The 20786-nt window shown below is 31.2% G+C and overlaps 1 protein-coding gene across 1 annotated transcript; it reads right to left on the minus strand.

Moving 5' to 3' along the window:
* Positions 1–2: 2 nt before the first annotated feature.
* LOC113511742 (growth factor receptor-bound protein 2) lies at positions 3–18547 on the minus strand. Its single transcript, XM_026895457.3, has 6 exons — positions 18232–18547; positions 18050–18147; positions 16886–17005; positions 6855–7020; positions 2786–2896; positions 3–1801 (listed from the first exon to the last, which is right to left on the minus strand). The coding sequence occupies exons 1-6, from the start codon at positions 18307–18309 to the stop codon at positions 1739–1741; spliced, it is 636 nt and encodes a 211-aa protein (XP_026751258.1). The 5' UTR covers positions 18310–18547; the 3' UTR covers positions 3–1738.
* Positions 18548–20786: the final 2239 nt, after the last annotated feature.

Below are 20786 nucleotides of genomic sequence, written 5' to 3' on the forward strand. Positions count from 1 at the left end.
AATATAATATTAAATTTATTAGTAAAAAATATTATACATCTTCCACAATATTGGAGAATCATAACTTAATTATTTAAATATTTGATTATAATAGATTATAGCACTTCCGATTTCTTAAAACTTGCCTTCATGCACTTACTTGACACTACAGCGAGAAGCTATGAACTATTATAGACTGTCGTTCAATATATTCTTTATAAATTGATCATCACAACATGCTACAAACGAGTGGCTTCATACTTATTCTATAATACACACAGTTTAAATGCTTTGCTGAATAAGGGAATTAAAAAAAAGTCATGTCACATGGGGAGGGAGTTGGTTATACTTAACGTTATGATGTCTTCCATATTTAGACAGTATTCAAATATTTTACGATTAAAATTCTATCAAGTATGTTTATTTCCATAAATATAGTAATTTTGGGTACAATACAATAACAAAAATAAATATCTACATTGGGTCAACGAGCACGCAAAGTTTTAATTTCAAGTCTTGACTAACTGTTAAACGCTAACTAAGTACAACGACACCGAGTGTCACGGTTTTTGATAACACCGTTACTGTATTAATTGTAACAAGTAGTACTCACTACTCTCATATTATAATTATATTTCAATTATTACGTTAAAACATTTTAAGACAAATTTCACTTCGTCATTAATTGGTAAAACGCTAAAATGGTAACACCCTGCATAAAATTAAAAACATCGAAAGCGAATAAGAAGCATGTTGTTATGTGGGCATATTATGTCTTTACTATTCTTCCTCGCTGTTCGTATTCATATAATGACATCGAAACGATAGTCAATATATATAAGTTGATCCTTTATACTCTGGCATTACATTGTGCGACACAATATAATCTGAAACTAAACCTAGAGGGAGAAGCTTTGAAGGACGCTACATCGTTTATATCCTACGCGAATATGGTACCAGTATAGATTTGTATATCAATGATAAAAAGATCGAAATAATGTAAAACCAACTTAAATCTATGATACTTAAACTAACATGTAAATGGTAAATATTTAAAAATGAGCATTATAGACTAAAAGTGGATAAATAATGGTCATATAATAAAAAATAAAAAAAAAAAAATCACATCAATAAAAAATCTATATAGCGGGGGAATTATCAGCATATACTGAGTTGATCCCTTTCACCTTTTACTTAAATATATTTCAAAAAAACTACAAATAACATTCTGGCACGTTAGCGAGGACAAAATTATTGTTTCGTCCCGCAAATTGTCACAATTACACAATTGAGAGGTTGTTAAATTCGTCAAAGTACACAAAAAAAAAAAGTGGATAACGGCACCGAACAATTTTGTACTACACAACGTCAATATTGTGGATAAGGGCAGTTCAACTCACGGACAAGCACAACTTAGCAGTCACAATTATATCATTATAGTAAATGTATTTTATATATGTATGATTAACGTAACCAAACAGCCGGGGACCTAAGCACCTTTACTGTGAAATGTTATATGTGGTTACATAAAATCATACTTTGGCCGGCTGACACTTTGTTGAGATGTGAAGGCGAGATTATTGCATGTGTTAAGAAAACTATAACGCTTTCTCGTTATTGTGTGATCGTACATTGGTGTTGGGTAAATGATTTGTCATCAAGATGTCAGCCGGTGACGATGTCGACGCGTCAATATAGTGGGGCGGCACACAACACAATATCAGCGGCTACGAAGAGGCAAGGGTGGATCGCGCGAGCACTATGAATGGTAGGCTGTGACGTAAGACGCCGGGAACAGGCCGCGACGGTGAGCTATCTCGCCCTGGAATAATTAATGGCTTGTATTTGTCAGAGTGTACAATTTTTTTAAATATCCTTACCAATGCAGAGAACTTTAGTGGAAATATAAATAAGTTGTAAAAGATTGCACATGCACCTCTATCTCTCTTATTAATCTACTATTAAGCTTGTTTGGCTTAAAGGGGCACGGCAGTGAAAAATATACTGTAACATGACATCTTTATGTAACAAGTACAGGCTATCGTCCAAATCCATGTATTTGTGGACAGAACGATATTGATAACAATAATGATTTCAACGATGTGAATGGAGTTGTTCTGGTCTATAAGATATGATTATAACTTACCATTGCACACACCGTCAGCTTTTTGAGTAAATCAAAAACTAACTAAAATCTGCTTTTTTTATAAGTATTATTTATTGACATCTTTCTATTCTTATGCTATCTACTAGACAGCTTAAAAAACTAGCTGAGAGAACATCAGAAATACAAGTTCTTTATTAGAGTGCAGTAGATAGGTTTTAAATTTTATCATGAATACTGGTATCGTTACCAGTACTTGTTTGTTCGTAAACATGGCTAAACTTTATGCAAATATTTACCATTAGTTATTAACCATATTAAAAATTCAAAAAAGGCATTACTAATTAAATGTGTCCATTTCTATATCGTTACAAAGATATATTTGTCTGAGATTTCTCTAAATTGTAGTCTCTGTCAGTCGAGTAGTCTACAGTTTTTAGCTGAGAAATCTACGGCATGCTTTTTAAAACACTTCTTTTTCGTAGCTTTTGAGAGTTTAATACATTGTCTACTTTTTTAAGGCCAGCGCAGACGAGAGACAGTACTCCACATACATTTTTGTACGTCATAACAGAATTGAATCGTATTGGTGACATACATTAAAATGCTTGTCAGTGCGGTTGACTGAAAGGGCCAATTTGTCGTTGGCGATAAATTACCACCCGTATGCACAGGCCATTAAGGATAAATGTATAGTCATACCTGCCACCAGTGTTGATCAGAGCGGTCAGTGACGGTAATGACGTCACCACGTCTAAACTCCAGTTCGCCAGCCTCTTGCGGCGTGAAATCGTATAGAGCTTGTACCAGCATCTGAAACATGCATTCAAGAAGTGTAGTTAGTTTTCTATAATGTAATATTTTTTATTTATAAACTTATTTTACTATCTTTAATCAGTTATTCACAAGACTTTCACAATAAATTACTATTCATCTAATACAAATTTCAATAAAATTAATTTAGACACATCACACTAATTTGATATTGAAAATAATTAATTATTAAAATTTATTATTAATCATATTTATTACGTAGGCAACTATAATTCCTCATAACATTGAGATAAAATGCAATATACTGACGTATATGCAAACATGTTTATAAACACTACAAGCCGAGCTAAATAAGGCCCGATGTGATAATTATATCAATATAAATAGGACAATTAAGTGTACATCTAAGTATGTACAATATAATCTATACAACGTATGATAAATTTTTTGTAGAATTTAATACTTAAATACCAGTCATATTTGGTGATTAAACAACCAACTTCAAAAAGGAGGATTTTTGTATTTTATGTTTGAAACCTGAGAACACCATCATTTATAAATGAATTTGAAAATACTTTTTTTATCTGAAAATATATACTTTCAGATTGGTCCTATAGAAATTTTATTAAAATCCGTTCATTAATTTTTAGATCAAAATAATTATGCAAGGATTGAAGTCGGTGTTTTTTGCTTCGTGGAACATAATCTTACATTATTGAAACCGTACCTATATTTAAATGTATTCTTGATTGTATACTTGTAATCTATGGGCGCCTTCACGGCTCGGTCGAATACAAATATAAAAGGAAAATCTTAGAGAAAAGCAAAATCCATACCATTGGATGGATGGAACATTGAGATTATGGAGCTTTGAAAATTCTATGCACGTCAACGATATTACGTACTAGTTTTTAATACGTCTTTATTATGGATATGTTGACTGACTGGGATAAAAAATATTTAGCTTTTATCCCAAATATAACGCGTATACCAAATTTCAAGACGATTGTTTGAATAATTAAAGCTCCAAGAGGCAAACAAACATATTTTCACATCACTACTAATATAGGCGCGAAAGTTTGTGAGAACGAATGAATGAATAGATGAATAATCATGTGTAATATTTGTACACACAGTCTGATATACATTGTTGATGCCATAGTGGTTTCAGCTGGCAATACTGTAGTATGCTTTTTAACAATAGGCATGCAAATATTTCAATTTATTAGTAATACCTATATTAAATAAGTGCCATACAATCACAACAATTGTGACATAATAGATGAATGAACGGAATTGATTACATACATACATATCTGTCACGTCCTCCCATTAGGGTAGGCAGAAACAATGGAACGCCAAATGCTTGAATTGATTAAAATTTGGTATATGGAATATATCCTAATTCAACATATTTATTACTGTATAAATGGATTCACGCAGACAAAGTCGCCTTATATGATTAGTGTGTAATATTGTAAATTATAAAAGCGCCCATTGAAATGAAACACGGTCAATTTGGTTCAAGTGCGTGCCGCCACGAAGGCACTATTTGCTCTGTATGTGTGTAACTAGATATTATAGGAATACGCTGTCCGGGTTATTTCTGTAGCTTTATCAGGGTCACATCGGCCGCGACTGTTTGCACACAGACAACGTACCTACTGTGGTTTCTTCACGTTATATATTGAACTCGATTGTCTATATTGAGGTTATGGTATTCTAGTGGTAGTTACTAATTTTATATTACTATAGGTAAATTGGCAAACCTTTTATCCTCTAACACCACTTACTGGGTCTATTTTTTAACGAGACAAAAACAATCCTATATCTTGAGTTGGAACAAACAACACATATTTACAAAATTTCATTAAAATCATTTGAGCGTTTAAAAGATTAACGTGCACATACGTCGCGACATGGGATATTTTTTATATATTAAGAAAAAGATTAATTCACGCCCTCTTTACCCGAGGTTTTATTACATATTTCTTTAGTTTAACAGTAATATTGAAGACTATGTTACCTATGGAGGTGTTAGGAGTAAAATGATCGCCGTATACTTACAGTCAGTCATAAAAATGGTATATTTTGATAGATCTTTTTGAAAGACACAATTCTTATTATGTAGAATATATATGGCTAAAATATTTGAATTTAAAATCTATAAATATGCTTTTTGTAACAAATTTGTAGAATTTGTCACTGAATTATCATAACTCTAAAATTGGGACAAAAACAATTTTTTAAATCATACTTCAATATTTATATACACAGTAGTACTACAAAGTATTTAAATTCATGTTAGTTTCAACGTGGATTGCACTACAATGTCAAGAATAATAATAAAAAAAGAGATAAGTAAACACTAATTACTGTAATATTTTAGGAAATAAAATACATACATAAATTATTTACAATATTAAAGTTTAAAATACTTCAAAATAGTAATGAAATAATCAGTAGCCGCTAAAAAAACAAAAGACATTTGTATATACAAAAGCACCCAAACCTCTTTCAATAAGTTCGTTGTGAAACATTAGAAAAAAGATGCACTTAGAGATGATTGAATATAAACAAAAATTATTAAAGAGTACTTAAGTTGTTTACATTATTAGTAAGCTACTTTTATTTTCTTCAAACTAGATAAAATCTATTCATGCGAGTTATATATAATTAAAGATTGTGTTCCACAAAAAAAAAAAAAAAACCAACTTCAATTGTTGCAAAATTGTGACAAAACCAATTATTTTCGTCTAAAAACTAAATTACTGAAAAAATAAATTTCCAAATAGGTTTACAAACTGACGGAGATATGAGGTAACAAATATAAAAGAAAAATACAATCGAAATGAGAACCTTAAATCAGTTAATAGTTATCACTATTCTGTAGGTTTCTGCAGAGTATTAGTTATTTTAAGACTTAATGTGTCTACTTATTTTAGGTACATCAAAAAATTTGTTCTATCAAATTAGTATTTCTAAGAATTTAAGCTTTCATATAGACACATATTTAGAAGTGTCAAACTTAATGTCAGCTACAAAGACATGTTTCAGTTCCACTCGATACAAAAAAGAAACGTCTGTCGTTGTTTCTTTAGAGATAATTCAGTGGAAAATTGAAGAGGGACACTGTCTTGACAAGTTAGTGATACATTTTGTATTGATGGCAACATTTACATTGGCTTCTACTAATTCTACAAAATTTACGTCTTCAATTCAGTCTCAATGGACAAGTGGCATACTAACAATAGGTACGTTAGCGCTACTGTATTCACACATGTGATAGAGCGAAACATCAACGGACGACGTCTTGTTTCCTTAAAAGTATTTAATGATACATTAATTTGCTATTTATCTAAGTTGAGTAAGTTTTAGGTTTTTAAAGGCTAAACCTGAATTCCAATGATCTTAAATGCTCAGTTAGTGCTCCTTAGGGACGGAATAAGATTTTAGGGGAAGTTTCGTATGAACTCGTTTACATTGAGACATATGTCAGAGATACGCATCCTAGGCATTTATATTACAAGATATACTCAGACTGTACAGGCCATCAACGGCATTCTATAAACACAACTATGTACTATGCTTCATTGTGTCAGGACCACACGGCATAGAATGGTCCACCACCCTTTTTCGTAGGTGTCGTAAGAGGTGACTAAGAGAACATAATGGTCGAGGAATTGGCGCAGCGTCCGTCTTAAGACATCATCAAAGCCTAACTGAAGGCCTATGTTCCGCAGTGGACAGTTAACGGTTGACGTAATAATAATGATAAGTATGCCTACTCCAGTCTTCAATAGACGTAGACAGGTATTGCCAGTTTATCAAATAAATTACATAAAATGAAGAAGAGTTTGTTTGTTTGAACACATTAATCCCTGATGGTACTAGTTTTGTTTTTGATAGCTCATTTCTTGAGGAAAGCTATTTAATATCAGGATACGTCCACGGTCGAAGTCGCAAGATATATAGCTAATATAGGGTATGACTTTACCTCTTCTGGTACGACATCTCTCAGCTTGACGTCCTGCAGGCGGCTAACGGAGGCGGTGCGATGATAGTCCACCAGTTCGTTGAGAGAGTTAAACTTCACTACCCAAAGGAAGAACTTGCTCGAAGCGTCTCGGAGTACCTTGAAGTGCTGGACACCGTCTGGACATCTGAGATAAAACAAGTGCTTATAAAGAATTTGGCGTATACTAGAAGTATCATTGAATATCAAGTGATACGAAGATCCCAATAACTTCACAGCCATCTCATTACATTTCAATCTGAAACACAGGATGTGAGCAAACACATTGAACACAAGAATAACAGGTCCAAAAGAAGTATCCATAGGAGACGACGGTCTCCATGGTATTGGCGCTCTGAATTTTGCTACTTATGGTATCCAAAGACACCAATCTATAATACGGTAAACAGAAAAAATCTATAAAAACTGCAATTCTTTCATATCCAACTTTATTCACACTTTTACTTATCCTGACTAATATGATAAATAAAAGTGAGTTTGTTTGTTACATTATGGCATCTTAACGACTTTACCAATCACTATTATATTTGATATACACATACTGTATTTAATGTAGAAGGGCATAGGCTACTTTTTATTCCGGTCAATGGACATTTCCAGAGGCGCGGACAATGTCGCGAGTAAATGCTAGTAAACTATGAACTTTGCAACGTGAATATATATTTATACTAGGTATGAGTATGTTTTCTAATATATGTCGATGGTTCTGGACTTAAATTATATGTAAAAAATGAATAGGTAATACAGTGCTTTGTATCGGCATGATATCGTCTTACCGATAGATACAAGAGCCGATGAAGTGACTTTACACGAAACTCATTTATATATTCAGGGTCGAAATACTTAATCCGCTTTTGTACAAAGTTTCAGTCATTAGAAACGTAACTTTATAAATCCCTACAGGGTTGACAGTATCGTATTTAATTTCGTAACATTATAAACTTATATTCGGTGAAAGTTTAATTAAAAGGAATACTCTCATCAAAACATTAGTACGTGACAGATTAATATTTAATTTATGAGAGGGGAATCAATCCTCCCTCCCTAATAAATTAATTGAATAGGGCGCGCCTACCTAGCTGGTTCAACGCACCGAACGTATTTATGTAAAAGAAACTAGAAGGCCAAAACAATAAAAAAGTTAGGCACGTTAACGTGGAGGTTTAATATTCCTTAAAAAACTTATATTTGTGTAGAACTTTACTGTGATTTTTCACATTTTATATATATATATTTTTTAATTAGTCTTATTTTTGAATTTCAATAAAAGGCAATATGAAATATGGAACAAGGTGAAATATTTGTTTCATTTTAGGTATCATATACATCGTCAGGCAAATTAGATAATTAAATTAGAATTTTAGTTTTTAGTTATAAAACCATCTAAATAATCATTCGCAAAATGTATTTACTATGCATTACGATGATCATCTTGTGTAATTTTTTATAAAAATGAGTTAAGTGTGAATAGAATCGAATAAAAATAATTTCTAAAATTTTCGGCCAGAAAACCTGTGACACTGCAACTTTTACATGATCTTTTGTGCTCGCTCTTTTTTTTTAAAGTTCCATACTAATTCTTCTTAGTGATAGACATGTATTTTATCTAAAAGTTTCTTATATTTTAGTTTATTCATTTTCGCACTCAGCCAATTCGTTGACTTAAAATTTTTTTGCTGTTTTCAAGCTTATAGTAAAGTAGGTAAATTCCGAGTTGGTACTTCAACACAAATGTCGGTAAATATGAAAAGGTTATCTGATATTTACCGTTTTACGTGTCAAACATCGAACTTATCGACAGTTAAGGGCAAAGTGACAACGCAGTAGGTGCATAGCAACAAGACATTTTTATATATCCAGCACAACTTACCGGGCCTAAAACTTTATCCCCCTTAATCATACATTCATTCTACAAACTTTTTTTTAAATATCACACTGCTTTCTTTCAAATTGAAAATTTAAAAAAAAAACAGCAACTTACAGCGAATTTTGAACAATAAATGATGTGTCCTTATAGATCTTACTTGGCAACAAGGAGGATTTTGCTCCAAAAAGAAAAACAGTAGCTTCAACCGATACAAAATTTATACGGAACTCTAAACCTCTTCAACAAAATATGTTCTGAATTGACGTAACCCTTTACCAGACTTTGTACAAAAGTCGATTGCTTTCGATACCTCTGTCCCATTCGTGTTTCAACCGTGAAGCAGTTGTTTGCATGGCTGTGTTGCGGTTTGAAGGGTGGGATATGGCGTGAATTTACTGGGTACAGAGGAATAACACCTGAGTCCTCAGGAATGGCAACGCAAGGGGGTATCATGAGCGAAACAGTATACTCTGTTATGTTCATGGTACTGCTCATATCTATAGGCGACGGTTATCACTTTCCATCAGGTGAACCGTCAGCTTGTTTGTCATTCTAAGTTATATAAAAAAAAGGTAATACACACAAAAAAAAAAAAAACATTTGAATACTTATTTTTGGAAGTTGTTTAAAAATTGAATTTCTTCAAGACATACTATTACGAATTGTCATGTCTTTTTTATCTTTTTGTAGACAGAGATAGCTTCTACACAATAACAAAGCTATTGTTGTTCAACACAAATTCCTACTAAATATTAAGATTTATGAATAGATTTCTGAAAAGTAAATGTTGTCTATGAATATATTAATCTTAAAACAGCAACGGACAGGGCATTCACAAAAACAGTGATAAATAACGCAGTGCTGGATAATTTTTAATGTAACAATAACAGAATGTTCCCAAATGGGCATTCGTGATAAGCGGGATTAGCATATTCTTTTACTTTTCAAAACTGTTGCAAATAACATTTCGCTTTTGCGGCAATATGTTTTTCCTCATCCCGTTTTAAAAAAAGTGCTTATAAAGTTTAGATATATATAAATAAAATTACAGTGTTTTCAAACTTTTAGTTTCTAAATTGTTACTTTGTATATTTGATTTTTAACACTCACTTTAGAAAAAATTCTTTAAGAAAAATAAAGGTACTATTAATAAATTACAATTTTCAATAATTAACTAATAAATTAAAAATTGTGTCTCACAAAAAACCGTTTTCAATTGTGACAAATCTGTAATTATAATATAATTACAGATTTTCAGACAAAAATTTTTCTAAATCGGTTCAGGACTGACAAAGTTATGAGATAATAAACATAAAGAAAAATACAATCGAATTCAGAAGCTGTTTTTTTAAATCGGTTAAAATGTGGTATTCTATAGTCCTAATCGTTATTCACTTACCAAGTTAGATATAAATCTACAATTAAAAATTGTTCTAGATGCTTAGTTAGTCCATATTGCTTCTTGGCATGGTTAACGTTTCTAAATAATGTTTAGACCAACTAGAAATAACTAATATGTATTATAAATGTAATGTTAATTATATTATAAATGTGAAAGCTTTATTGTTATTTGTTTGTTTATTGTCCCTTGACATTTTAACAGTTCAACCAATTGTCACGGTTTTTTATGGATGATAATAAAATGGTATCGTTGACGGGGTACCAGTTATAGATTATAGGTGAGTATGAAACCATGGCAGTTGGCCGATCGTCACGAATTCCACAAGAATTAATCACGATGTTTTCCAAGGGGAACCACGTAGTTGTCGACCTGATAGTACTAAGAATTCCTTTCCCCCCATAAATAATCAGTTTTTTTTTTAATGAGTGAAAATGGAATGGTAACCCCGCCTGCGCTATCGATATACGCTGGCAGGGCACCAGTGACAGTGAGCGTGAAAGCAGGTCAGTTAGCCCATCGTGAAAAATCCGTTAAAAATATCCACGATGGTTTCCAGGGGAACCGCGGGGAGGTCGACCTGATAGGGTACATTGCTAATAATGGAATTTTTAGATCCCATTACTAACAATCCTTTTCCCCCCAATAATCATAGTTTGGTATACAAGTATCATACTATATGCAAAGGAGAAGGAAAAAAGGACTTTTCATTCTCCTGGTCATGCGAGTGAGTACACGTGTAAAAACTAGCATATTCATAAAAATGCTCAACAAATAATTCGAATCATAATGAGACCTGGAGTTTTTCAAAACTACTGCATCGACCGATATACTCGTATTATACGTAATGACCCTGGGACTAGTTTATTTTTTGATACAATATCATATACAAAATACTATTACGTATTCAGCGGTAACATGTCAGACGGATCCAGAGCAAAGATAGGTATAATAATAAGGCGGATAAAGTTGCGAACACTGTATAAAACATTCGTTTAAAATTCTTAAGACGTTATATGTCGTCTATAGATGTAACAAAATAAGCAATTTTTCACGTTCAGTTTAACACAATAAGAGTCGAAGACACAAACGCGGAGGTAACAAACGTATATTTTAGTAATGCGAACTTGCTCGAATAAGAATTCGCAGTCAGATCATGTTGACTAATATTATTTCTAAAAACTATTTTATCCTCTACTTTCTTTTAGGGATAAATATACTTTTTTTATTATAATATATCAGGCGTTAACTGTCCACTGCTGAACATAGGCCTGTCTGTCCCATAAGGGAGGTTTTGCCCGTAGTTGCTACATTTGGCAGGCGGGTTGGCAACCACAGTTAGACTTTAGTGATGTTTTAAAGAGTCAAAGCTACCCAACCCTCGACCATTAAGTTCCCTTAGTCGTCACTTACGACACCCACGGGAAAGGAAGGAGTGGCCTTTCTATGTCGGAATACACACAACATAAACACACATGTGTAAATAAATTTACTTGTTACCTCTTTAATTAAGACTAGGGGAGGGGGATTATTAGTAATGAGATTTAAGAGCACCATTATTAGCAATACACCCTGTCCTTATCAAGTCGATCTCCGCGTGATCTGACGTGGTGACCATCATGGTTAATTTATGAATTAATCACAATAGGCCAATCGACTTGACTCCATCGTCACATATCATTATTTACTGATATCTCGCCAACGTATACTGATAGCGCAGGTGGGGTTACCATTCCATAAAAAAAAAATAAACAATTGAGACTCACTTGGATTAACTGGGCTTACAACATATTAATATATTAGATTTATATATTAATATATTAAATATGACAGAATTACGCGGATCCAGTAGAAGGTTATATAATGAGTCATTTGATGATTATCTAGTATAAGTCACAGACGAAATTGGTTGTTACTAAATACTAGCAATGTAGGTTATATGTCAAGAAATCATCAAATCGGACTCCACGTGGTTTCCCGTGGAAACTATCTTGGTAAATTCCTAGTGCGTTCGTCACAATGGAACAATTTGCTCGACTTCAATTCTACTCACTTATCATCCATCACCTTCACCAGAAAAAAGAAAAGAAAAAATATATTAAGAACAGGTCAACCAGATATAATTAAGAAAATATAGTGTCCCAAATTCTTCTGTTTTGGTCACAAGCAGTTTGTTACGATTAACGAAGCACCTTTCCTGACCCACGTCACATTATAATAGATATATTAATAAGTCTGAAAAACAGCGAGCTCGTATTTATAACTTCTATTAACCTTTTAATATCGTTTTTCGCTTTTTTATTAATATAACAAGAATCTTACGCAAGTATATATACAATGTTTAGTTTTCGTTTACATTGTGAAGCTATAGTGAAAATATTTGGATTTTGAAATTTATCTTTGAATGAGTCATGATTGCCCATATATGAACGGAACGGTTCTGTTATATAAAGATAGTCTGGATATGAACGACGTTATCCTATAAAAATTCCATACGACACACTATTATGAGGACAATTAAAATAATCTTACAATGGGGTCGATTGTGATGTGTCATTCCCTAAACTTCTCTCTAAAATTACAATTTTAATTTGATAGTTTAGTAAAAATATTATGGTATGGGTGGGACGAGATTTAAATGTACCTAAATCTCATCTGGTTAATAAGAACATAAAACAAATTTTTGACAGACTCGCAAAGACACTAAAGTATAAATGGAAAACGTAATGGTCAAATATTTTTACAATGGGAGTGATCAGTTCAAAATAAAAGTATTGCATAAAACTATCAAAATATGTATAACGACTAGTAAGTTTATGGCTTTATTATAGAGGCCATTATATTGAAACGAAAAGAATTTAGATGGTTAAATTACAAAAAAAAAAAAAAAATATGGATAGTGGTAAAAAAATTACATATAGTTTTTAATAATAAGTTCATTATCAACACGCGGAAGAAGTAGCACAGCTAATATTTATTAACTGTGTTATTAAATATGAATATGTAGTGCTGACACATGATTTCCTTGAATAAATAATATTACAATATAATATTATTATCAGCTCGCTGACGTCAAAACACAAAACGACGGGGACAAATTTATTTGGAAACTGGATAATCTTATCTCGATACACGCGAAAAGGGTTGCCTAACAAAAAAGGGAAGTATGTTTTGTGAGTCAAATTTTGACGTTTATTTTTATAACTGATACAATAAATGCACAAATAATAAAAATAAAACAAGATTCTACTCCAACCATCCGATTAATATTATGTATTACGAAAATTTATAAAGGATGGATGGATAAAATGAAATTTTATTTAATGTTCGTTGATGGATTTTTGTTACTCTTTTACGTAAAAGCTATTGAACGATCTTGAATGAAATTTGGTACATGGGTAGATTACATCTTAACTTAGCACATAGGCTACATTAGATACTGATTCATGAGAGTAAAATCGCAAAGTACAGTTAGTTAATACTAATAATAAAATTGTAAGGAGGCAAAAATATTTTTTCTTTAGAAAAAAAATAGTATTTATCCATCTTCACGCCAGACCCTTTGTGGCGTAGAGAGAGGTAATATAAAAAAAACTAAAGTGCAATAGCATATAGGTAGTAAAAATTTACTGAAAAATTTGGTTTTGTGTTATGCTTTTCCTTTTATAGAGAAGTTATTTTTTATTTTTATCTGTTTGTGTTGAGTGTTGACCCATCACGTATGTACATGTACTATTATACACGCAAACGGAATTCAATATTTAAATTATGATTTCATAATAAAATACCTGCTGAATATCACTGCTATCCTCTGCTATGGTGCGCGGTGACACTAAGCATTACAAGTTATAAACCTCATGCACGTTTTTTTTTTTTTATCAATACGCATGCGGTCAATGCAGTTAACAAACGCACATGTGTGGTGTTCATAGCCAAAAAGCAACATGTGTTACGTCACTGTTGCGTGGATAAACGGTCAAATCCAAATTTATGATTATAAACAAGAAAAAGTTTGAAAAACTATAGCCAGACTAAAGAAGAAATAACTAAAAAGAGAAAAAGTTTCGAACCTTTAACAGAAATAGATAAAATAAAGCAAAAAGTTAGAAATTGTCACATTGATTATGTTTGTATAAAACAGTTTATGTCACCCGAACCGTAATAACAAATCGATTGAACCCACAGAAATAAAAACGGATGAGTAGTTTACGCGATATGGTGGAACATATGTATAACCATAGGTACATTACTGAAAATATAACTTCTTTTACCTTATTGGGGAGAACTCTTCGCAGTAGGATAAAAATAATGTATATAATAACTATATTTTCTAGTACGTAGTATAGTTTTATTTTTTAAATCCCCTGGCAAATTTTATAAGTACAGTTTTCCGCCCACTTCCCTGATATATTTTGATTAATAGCATCGGAAAAGGGACGAGGCCTTCATTACTCTTCGAGTACGACACGGATAAAACGAGAATGATTGTTGTGGTAATTTATTTTGACGTCATATTATAGACTTGTAAAATTTGTGATGTCAAAATATTAGATTACGTAAAATAATTAGTAAACTTGACTAATTAAATTATTGGGGCCTCAATTTCGTTATGAATCAATATACAAATAGACCAACATTCTACATACTAAAACAGGTTTCGGAACAGTCACTGTACTGCTGATTCATACAGGGAACTAGCGAGATAAAAAGTTGTTCAAGCACGAATATAGGGAGTTTCTATCATGGATTCTCCATACTTGTTTGTAATATAATGTTGTGTATTAATGAAAAATATACTTATCATAATTAACGTTTCAGGAATACAAAGATAACAATGTTTCTGTATGTTGTCAGTCACATACTTATTCAAAAATATATATATTGTAAGAAAATACTTGGGTGTGGTGATAATGTAAGAATATAGTGTGTTATAATTCCTCTTCATACTAATCTAAGGACATAAAAAGCATATAATAAGCTAATTTTGAAATAGACCAGGAATACATAGATAGGTACTATATCCGTAAAATGCGACTACAATGAGAAATAAAATTTCGATTATAAACATATTATATACCTCTCACTAGTCGTCTCAATGTAGGCAAATAATTATAAATTTTTTCAACAGAGCCAAAGATTTAGAAGTTAACATAAGTAATTACGTCAAATAAGTTTAATTATCTCTATTGTTTATATATATATATATATATATATATATATATATATATATATATATATATATATATATATATAAAACTGGAATATTATTATGACTAATTTCTTGTTGGGTCTCTGCAACGAAACTACGCGAACCGCATGAGACATGAGTCACGCCGAAAGTCTGAGTGTGAAACTCATTTTTTTATTAACAACCAATTTAAACATAAATAGAATTGTTTGCTGTCGGTTGCATGACCACTTACGTTTATTATTTGATTCTCATTGTGTGAAATAACACACTGAAGGTAAATTGTGTATATTGTATGTAAATTACGACCCAAATAATTGATTATTTTAATAAATTCTGGTGAAAACTATTAATTTGATGTGTGGTAGTTTTATCCTAGTAACTATTATAAAACATATCTAATATAAATATAACTCACTTTCATATTTTGCTTGTTACTTAGATATAGATATAGCTAATAACATAATAGCTGGAAGACTATGCAATATATAATTATATGTGATTTTATGAAAATAAGGGTCTCTATTTACCTGAGGGAGATTGATACAAAAGACATCTGTTTGGATATGTATGACCCACACATGTTTCTGCTGCTATGCATCTGTACTTGCATGGCTGTTTCGGTTTGAAAAGTGGAATGTAATTGTAAAATTATAGGGTACACAGGCATAACATCTTAGTTTCAAGTTTGACAATGCACGAGAGGGCAACAAGGTCCTATTGTATTATGTAATGCCCAGGCTACTGTTCATGTCTATAAGTTATGGTTCCATTTTCCATCTGGTGTTAGAAAATATTCTACTAGATAATATTATTATTAGCTTTTACCTATAATTTCGTTTGTGTGACTGGGATATATTTACTGATCAGAATAGAAAGGATATAGTCTATATCTTTCTCCATCCCGTATAGTATTTGTATACATAATTACATAGATTGATTAAGATAGCAAACAAACTCATTTTCATATTTATAATATTAGTAAGGATAAAAGAAATACTGTTGGTACATATCATACCATAATAATTTCAATTACAATGTAGACAATGTCCTAAGCATAGCTTGGTATTGTATTTTTGTGTCAGGACATTCATGGATATAAATCTTCATAATAATTCATACAAACATTAAATTAGCAAAGAGGATATGTCACCAAATTTTAAGTACAATATTAATTAATGATTAATAGGGACTAAACAGAAATAGGTTTAACAATATTTAACTACGATAACTTTAAAAAAAATTTAATAATGTAAAAACACACTTTAATTCAGAATTTTTATTTAATTATATTCAGAATAATTTTCCATGATGACAGATACCAAAATTATTTCAAATGATCAAAATAAAAATATTCTAAATGGCATAATAATTAACAATATTATTTTTATGAAAATAACAAGACAAAAATAAGTAAACAGATGCAATATGTTTTTGTTTTCATTGATTACTTTTTGGTATATTTGATTTTTATTGAAAAAAATTTACTGTTTATTAATATATAAAGTTTTTAAAAAATAATTAAAAAAAGTACTCACTTTACTGATAATGAGAAGTCACCAGGGCTGGATTCACTGATCCTTATCAAAAATCCACCTTCTGGCTTATTTGTTAACACTTTCTCTGCATCGGCTCTTGTGATCCGTCCAAAGTACCAACTGAAATTATACTCATTGTTTATTAATTGTTCAGAATTAATAGTTTATGAGTAAAAAAAATTTCAGAAATTCACAAGGATTTATTTACAAAGAATCCAATATCATCTGTTCTTGTGAGAATTATCATTTTTCTCTTTTCATTATTTTTATATAAATAGATTTTTAATTATTTTGTATATTTATTTTTAATTAAGGTATTAACAGTGGTACTTTGTACATGCTTAACAGCAGTATTAATGGATTATATTTTGTATATTTTCAAGTCCATTTAAATTAATGAATGAAAACTATTGTTTCACTTCAAATTATTAAATATAATTAAGTCAGAGCAGTGATATTTAAATGTAATTTTATGTGCTATTGATTTATAATGATAAAATTTATAACACAGCTTATATTTTCAATAAGACTGTCTTTTTTATGTTTAAACATAAACAGATGTTAGACACACTTTTGAAATAAGACATCTAAATATTCTTGAAAACCTATGTATTACAAGTTTTTTTTTTTAGTAACATTTTTAGTGTTTATTAATTAGTTTGAAATAAAAATTGAAATAATAGATTTTACTACACAAATATATACTATGTAAACTATTGACTTATATTTACAATTACAATATGTCATAGCTAAATATTGAGATTATTTATATTTCATTCTATAGAAATAAACATATACAGAAAAAAGTCTAGTCTAAGGGCCACCTTAAATTAATTAATTATCTAGCTATTAATATGTGGTACTTATTAATATTGTATAACATTAGAATTAGTATTTGTTACCATTTTTTATGTACACATGTAAATGTTTGCAGTCAAACTAATTGGACTAAATTTATTTTGTTTTTTGAAATAAAAATTCATGAAATATACTTGTTAAATAGGCACTCAAATTTCTGTACAAACATTGCTAAACATTATAGTATCGGTTGTTTTTAAATAATAAAATATTTATTCTATCTGGTAAGTACTCAGTTTAAAAGCTGATTAAAAGTAGGTAAGAGCTATTTTATCAAGTCCTATGTCTGTTAGCTACTGTACTTACTTGTGACTTTTCATTTGAATGTAGTTGCTAGGTATTAGCCCTTCTCTGCCATCTAATTCAGCCCTGTACCAATTCATATCGTCCTCCATATTAAGTATCTGGAAGAGCAAATTTTCTAGAAAGAACCTGTCACATCACATTACGAAATAGCATAATGACAAGAAAACAGAACGAACGCTTACTTTAAGGACTTGATTCTTTTTAAAACTGAGCTCATCATCAGCAGATGCTGTGAAATCGTGTTTTGCTATAGCCTCCATGATCAAAATTAGGCACTTCACTGAAATGTCACCGATTACCAAAATAACTCACAAAGTATGCAATGTCTTAGTACTACTTAGGGTCAGGGTAATAAAGTAATCATAATGCATGTATTTTGTTATAGATTTAACAAAAATTACAATGTTTTAAATGCAAATAGGAAAAATTTCTTTCAATCTCAGTACACACATCAGTCACATCACCATTTCACAGAGAAAAAAAAAAACTAAAGAATAGTGTTGCAATGTAACATTAATACTTTGTATGATTACATATGAAAAATACGTAAATTGCAACACACGGAGAATCATAGATATCGTAGAAATTTGTTGATAATGACAGTAATAATATAGATAATACAGTGGCTCACCAAACTGATTATGAGAAGTGCGATGGAAGTAGATAAATATTATACACAGGAGTATACTGGGCGAACATTAGGGGAATTTTGACAAGGCCACATATATATTTATTGTTATACATTTTAAACAAACACGCGTTTATTCAGTTTTTTTTTTTCATGAATACAATGATGGATGATAATACGAGGATGGTTTGAAAAATTCGCGGTCTCAGCAAGAAAACTATATAAAATTTAAACAAAAGTATATTTTATTTTTCCGCGTAATCTCCACTTATCTCAATGTACTTCTTCTATCTGGTTTTCAACGCCTATATGCCAGTCATAAAAAAGTTTCTTTAAGGCCTTTAAAAAAGTCACCCACCGCAGCTTCGACCTCCTCATTTGATGAAAATTTTTGACCTCTAAGGTGTTTTTTTAGGTTTGGGAATAAATAAAAGTCCGAAGGTGCCAAATCAGGGAAATAGGCGGGATATGGTAGTAATTTAAAGCCACAATCACGAATTTGAGCCATAGATTCAACAGAGGTGTGAACACCTGCATTATCCTGATGGAACAATACTTTCTTGCTGAGTAATCCTGGCCTTTTTTCTGTGGTTGTTTTACGCAAACGATGTAAAAAGATGCAGTAATAAGCCGAGTTTTTAGGGTCACCTTTTGTAAGATAGTCTACCATGATGACACCCTTAGCATCCCAAAAAACTGACGCCATCACCTTGCCAGCTGTCAAAATAGCTTTGGCTGTTTTTGGAATCGGTTCATCAGGTTTTTTCCAATGCTTGGATTTCTGTTTGGACTCTGGGGTATAGTGGTGTACCCAGTTTCCATCGATTGTCACAAATCTGGCCAAAAAATCTTGTGGATCAGCCTCAAACATTTCCAAACAGTCGCAAGAAATCGTGTGCCGTATTCGTTTTTGTACAACTGAAAACAATCTGGATACCCACCGCGCAGAAACCTTAGAAAATCCAAGTTCATTGACTACGATGTTTTGTGTTCATTCATACGAAATGCTAATAGTGTCTGCAATCTCTCTGATGATCAATCTCCGATCTGCCAATATCCGATCACAGATTTTCTATGTTTTCTTCAGTCGTAGACGTCGTAGGCCGGCCGGAGCGAGGGTTATCTTCAATACTCTCTTGTCCGCCTTTAAATTCTGTAATCTACTTTTTCACAATCGTATACGACGGAGCAGATTCCCCCAATGTTGTTGAAATATCTTTGTGAATCTCTTTTGGAGTTAGCTTTTTTTAAACAGGTATTTGATGACCGCACGTTGCTCAATTTTCTCCATTCTTTAAAAACGCTGCACTTAGGCTCACAAAGTTGTCTAATTTAAAAACAGATAATGCTATTGCGATAGAATTTTACAATGAGACAACCAGAGAGTAAGCATGTTTGTTTTATCTAATATACCATTATTGTGTATAAAACTGTTATTGCTATTTATTGAAATATCTATATAAACTTTGACTATATTCTTAGAATTTTTATTGTCAGACCAAAAATTGAAATCAATTTTATATTCAATATAAAATTTCTACAGAAATACTTTCTGCATGAAATTAGTATTTAAAAAAAAAAAAAAAAAAACCGTAAAACTCAATTCATCGATTTTTTTTATTTATTATTGTACACCAACAGGCTGTCTACAGTTATTTGTTTGATGAACATACAACACAAAGTTTTACTGAAACACTTTATAGAGACGCGTAATTTATATTCTTTTGTGAAAAACTAGAATTATCACAAAATATCACATAATAAATAGTTAATAATCAATAAAATTTTCACTAATGATTATTACATACAAAGTGTCTGCAAAGAGCTAAGGTTCGATATACAGCATAATGTTATGACTGAATGACATATTATGTCATATTGAACTCTTCATAGGTACTATCCTTAGGTATTATCTCTAACCAATTTTTTGTGCATAGTAATCGAATTGCTAAATATATCAACATTAGAGAATTAGTGTAAACACGAAATACGAATGTATTTTCAATACATTTTGGTCTTTAAAGAATATACACTAAATAGTGGTAATTTATTGTAAATTATTATTCATTTATTTTCGTTTTGTTAATCTGGGTTACTTGAATAATTTGT

This window comes from Galleria mellonella, unplaced genomic scaffold (genome assembly GCF_026898425.1).
Source record: "Galleria mellonella isolate WM207_F2 unplaced genomic scaffold, CSIRO_AGI_GalMel_v1 utg139, whole genome shotgun sequence".
Taxonomy (NCBI): domain Eukaryota; kingdom Metazoa; phylum Arthropoda; class Insecta; order Lepidoptera; family Pyralidae; genus Galleria; species Galleria mellonella.

Excerpts from the sequence above, each read along its gene's own strand:
- LOC113511742 (XM_026895457.3), bottom strand. The coding sequence starts at position 18,309 with ATGGAGGCTATAGCAAAACACGATTTCACAGCATCTGCTGATGATGAG. Across the intron at positions 7,021-16,885 it reads GACTTCTCATTATCAGTAAA|ATGTCCAGACGGTGTCCAGC; the intron begins GTGAGTACTTTT and ends GTTTTATCTCAG. Across the intron at positions 2,897-6,854 it reads GAGATGTCGTACCAGAAGAG|ATGCTGGTACAAGCTCTATA; the intron begins GTAAAGTCATAC and ends TGCATGTTTCAG.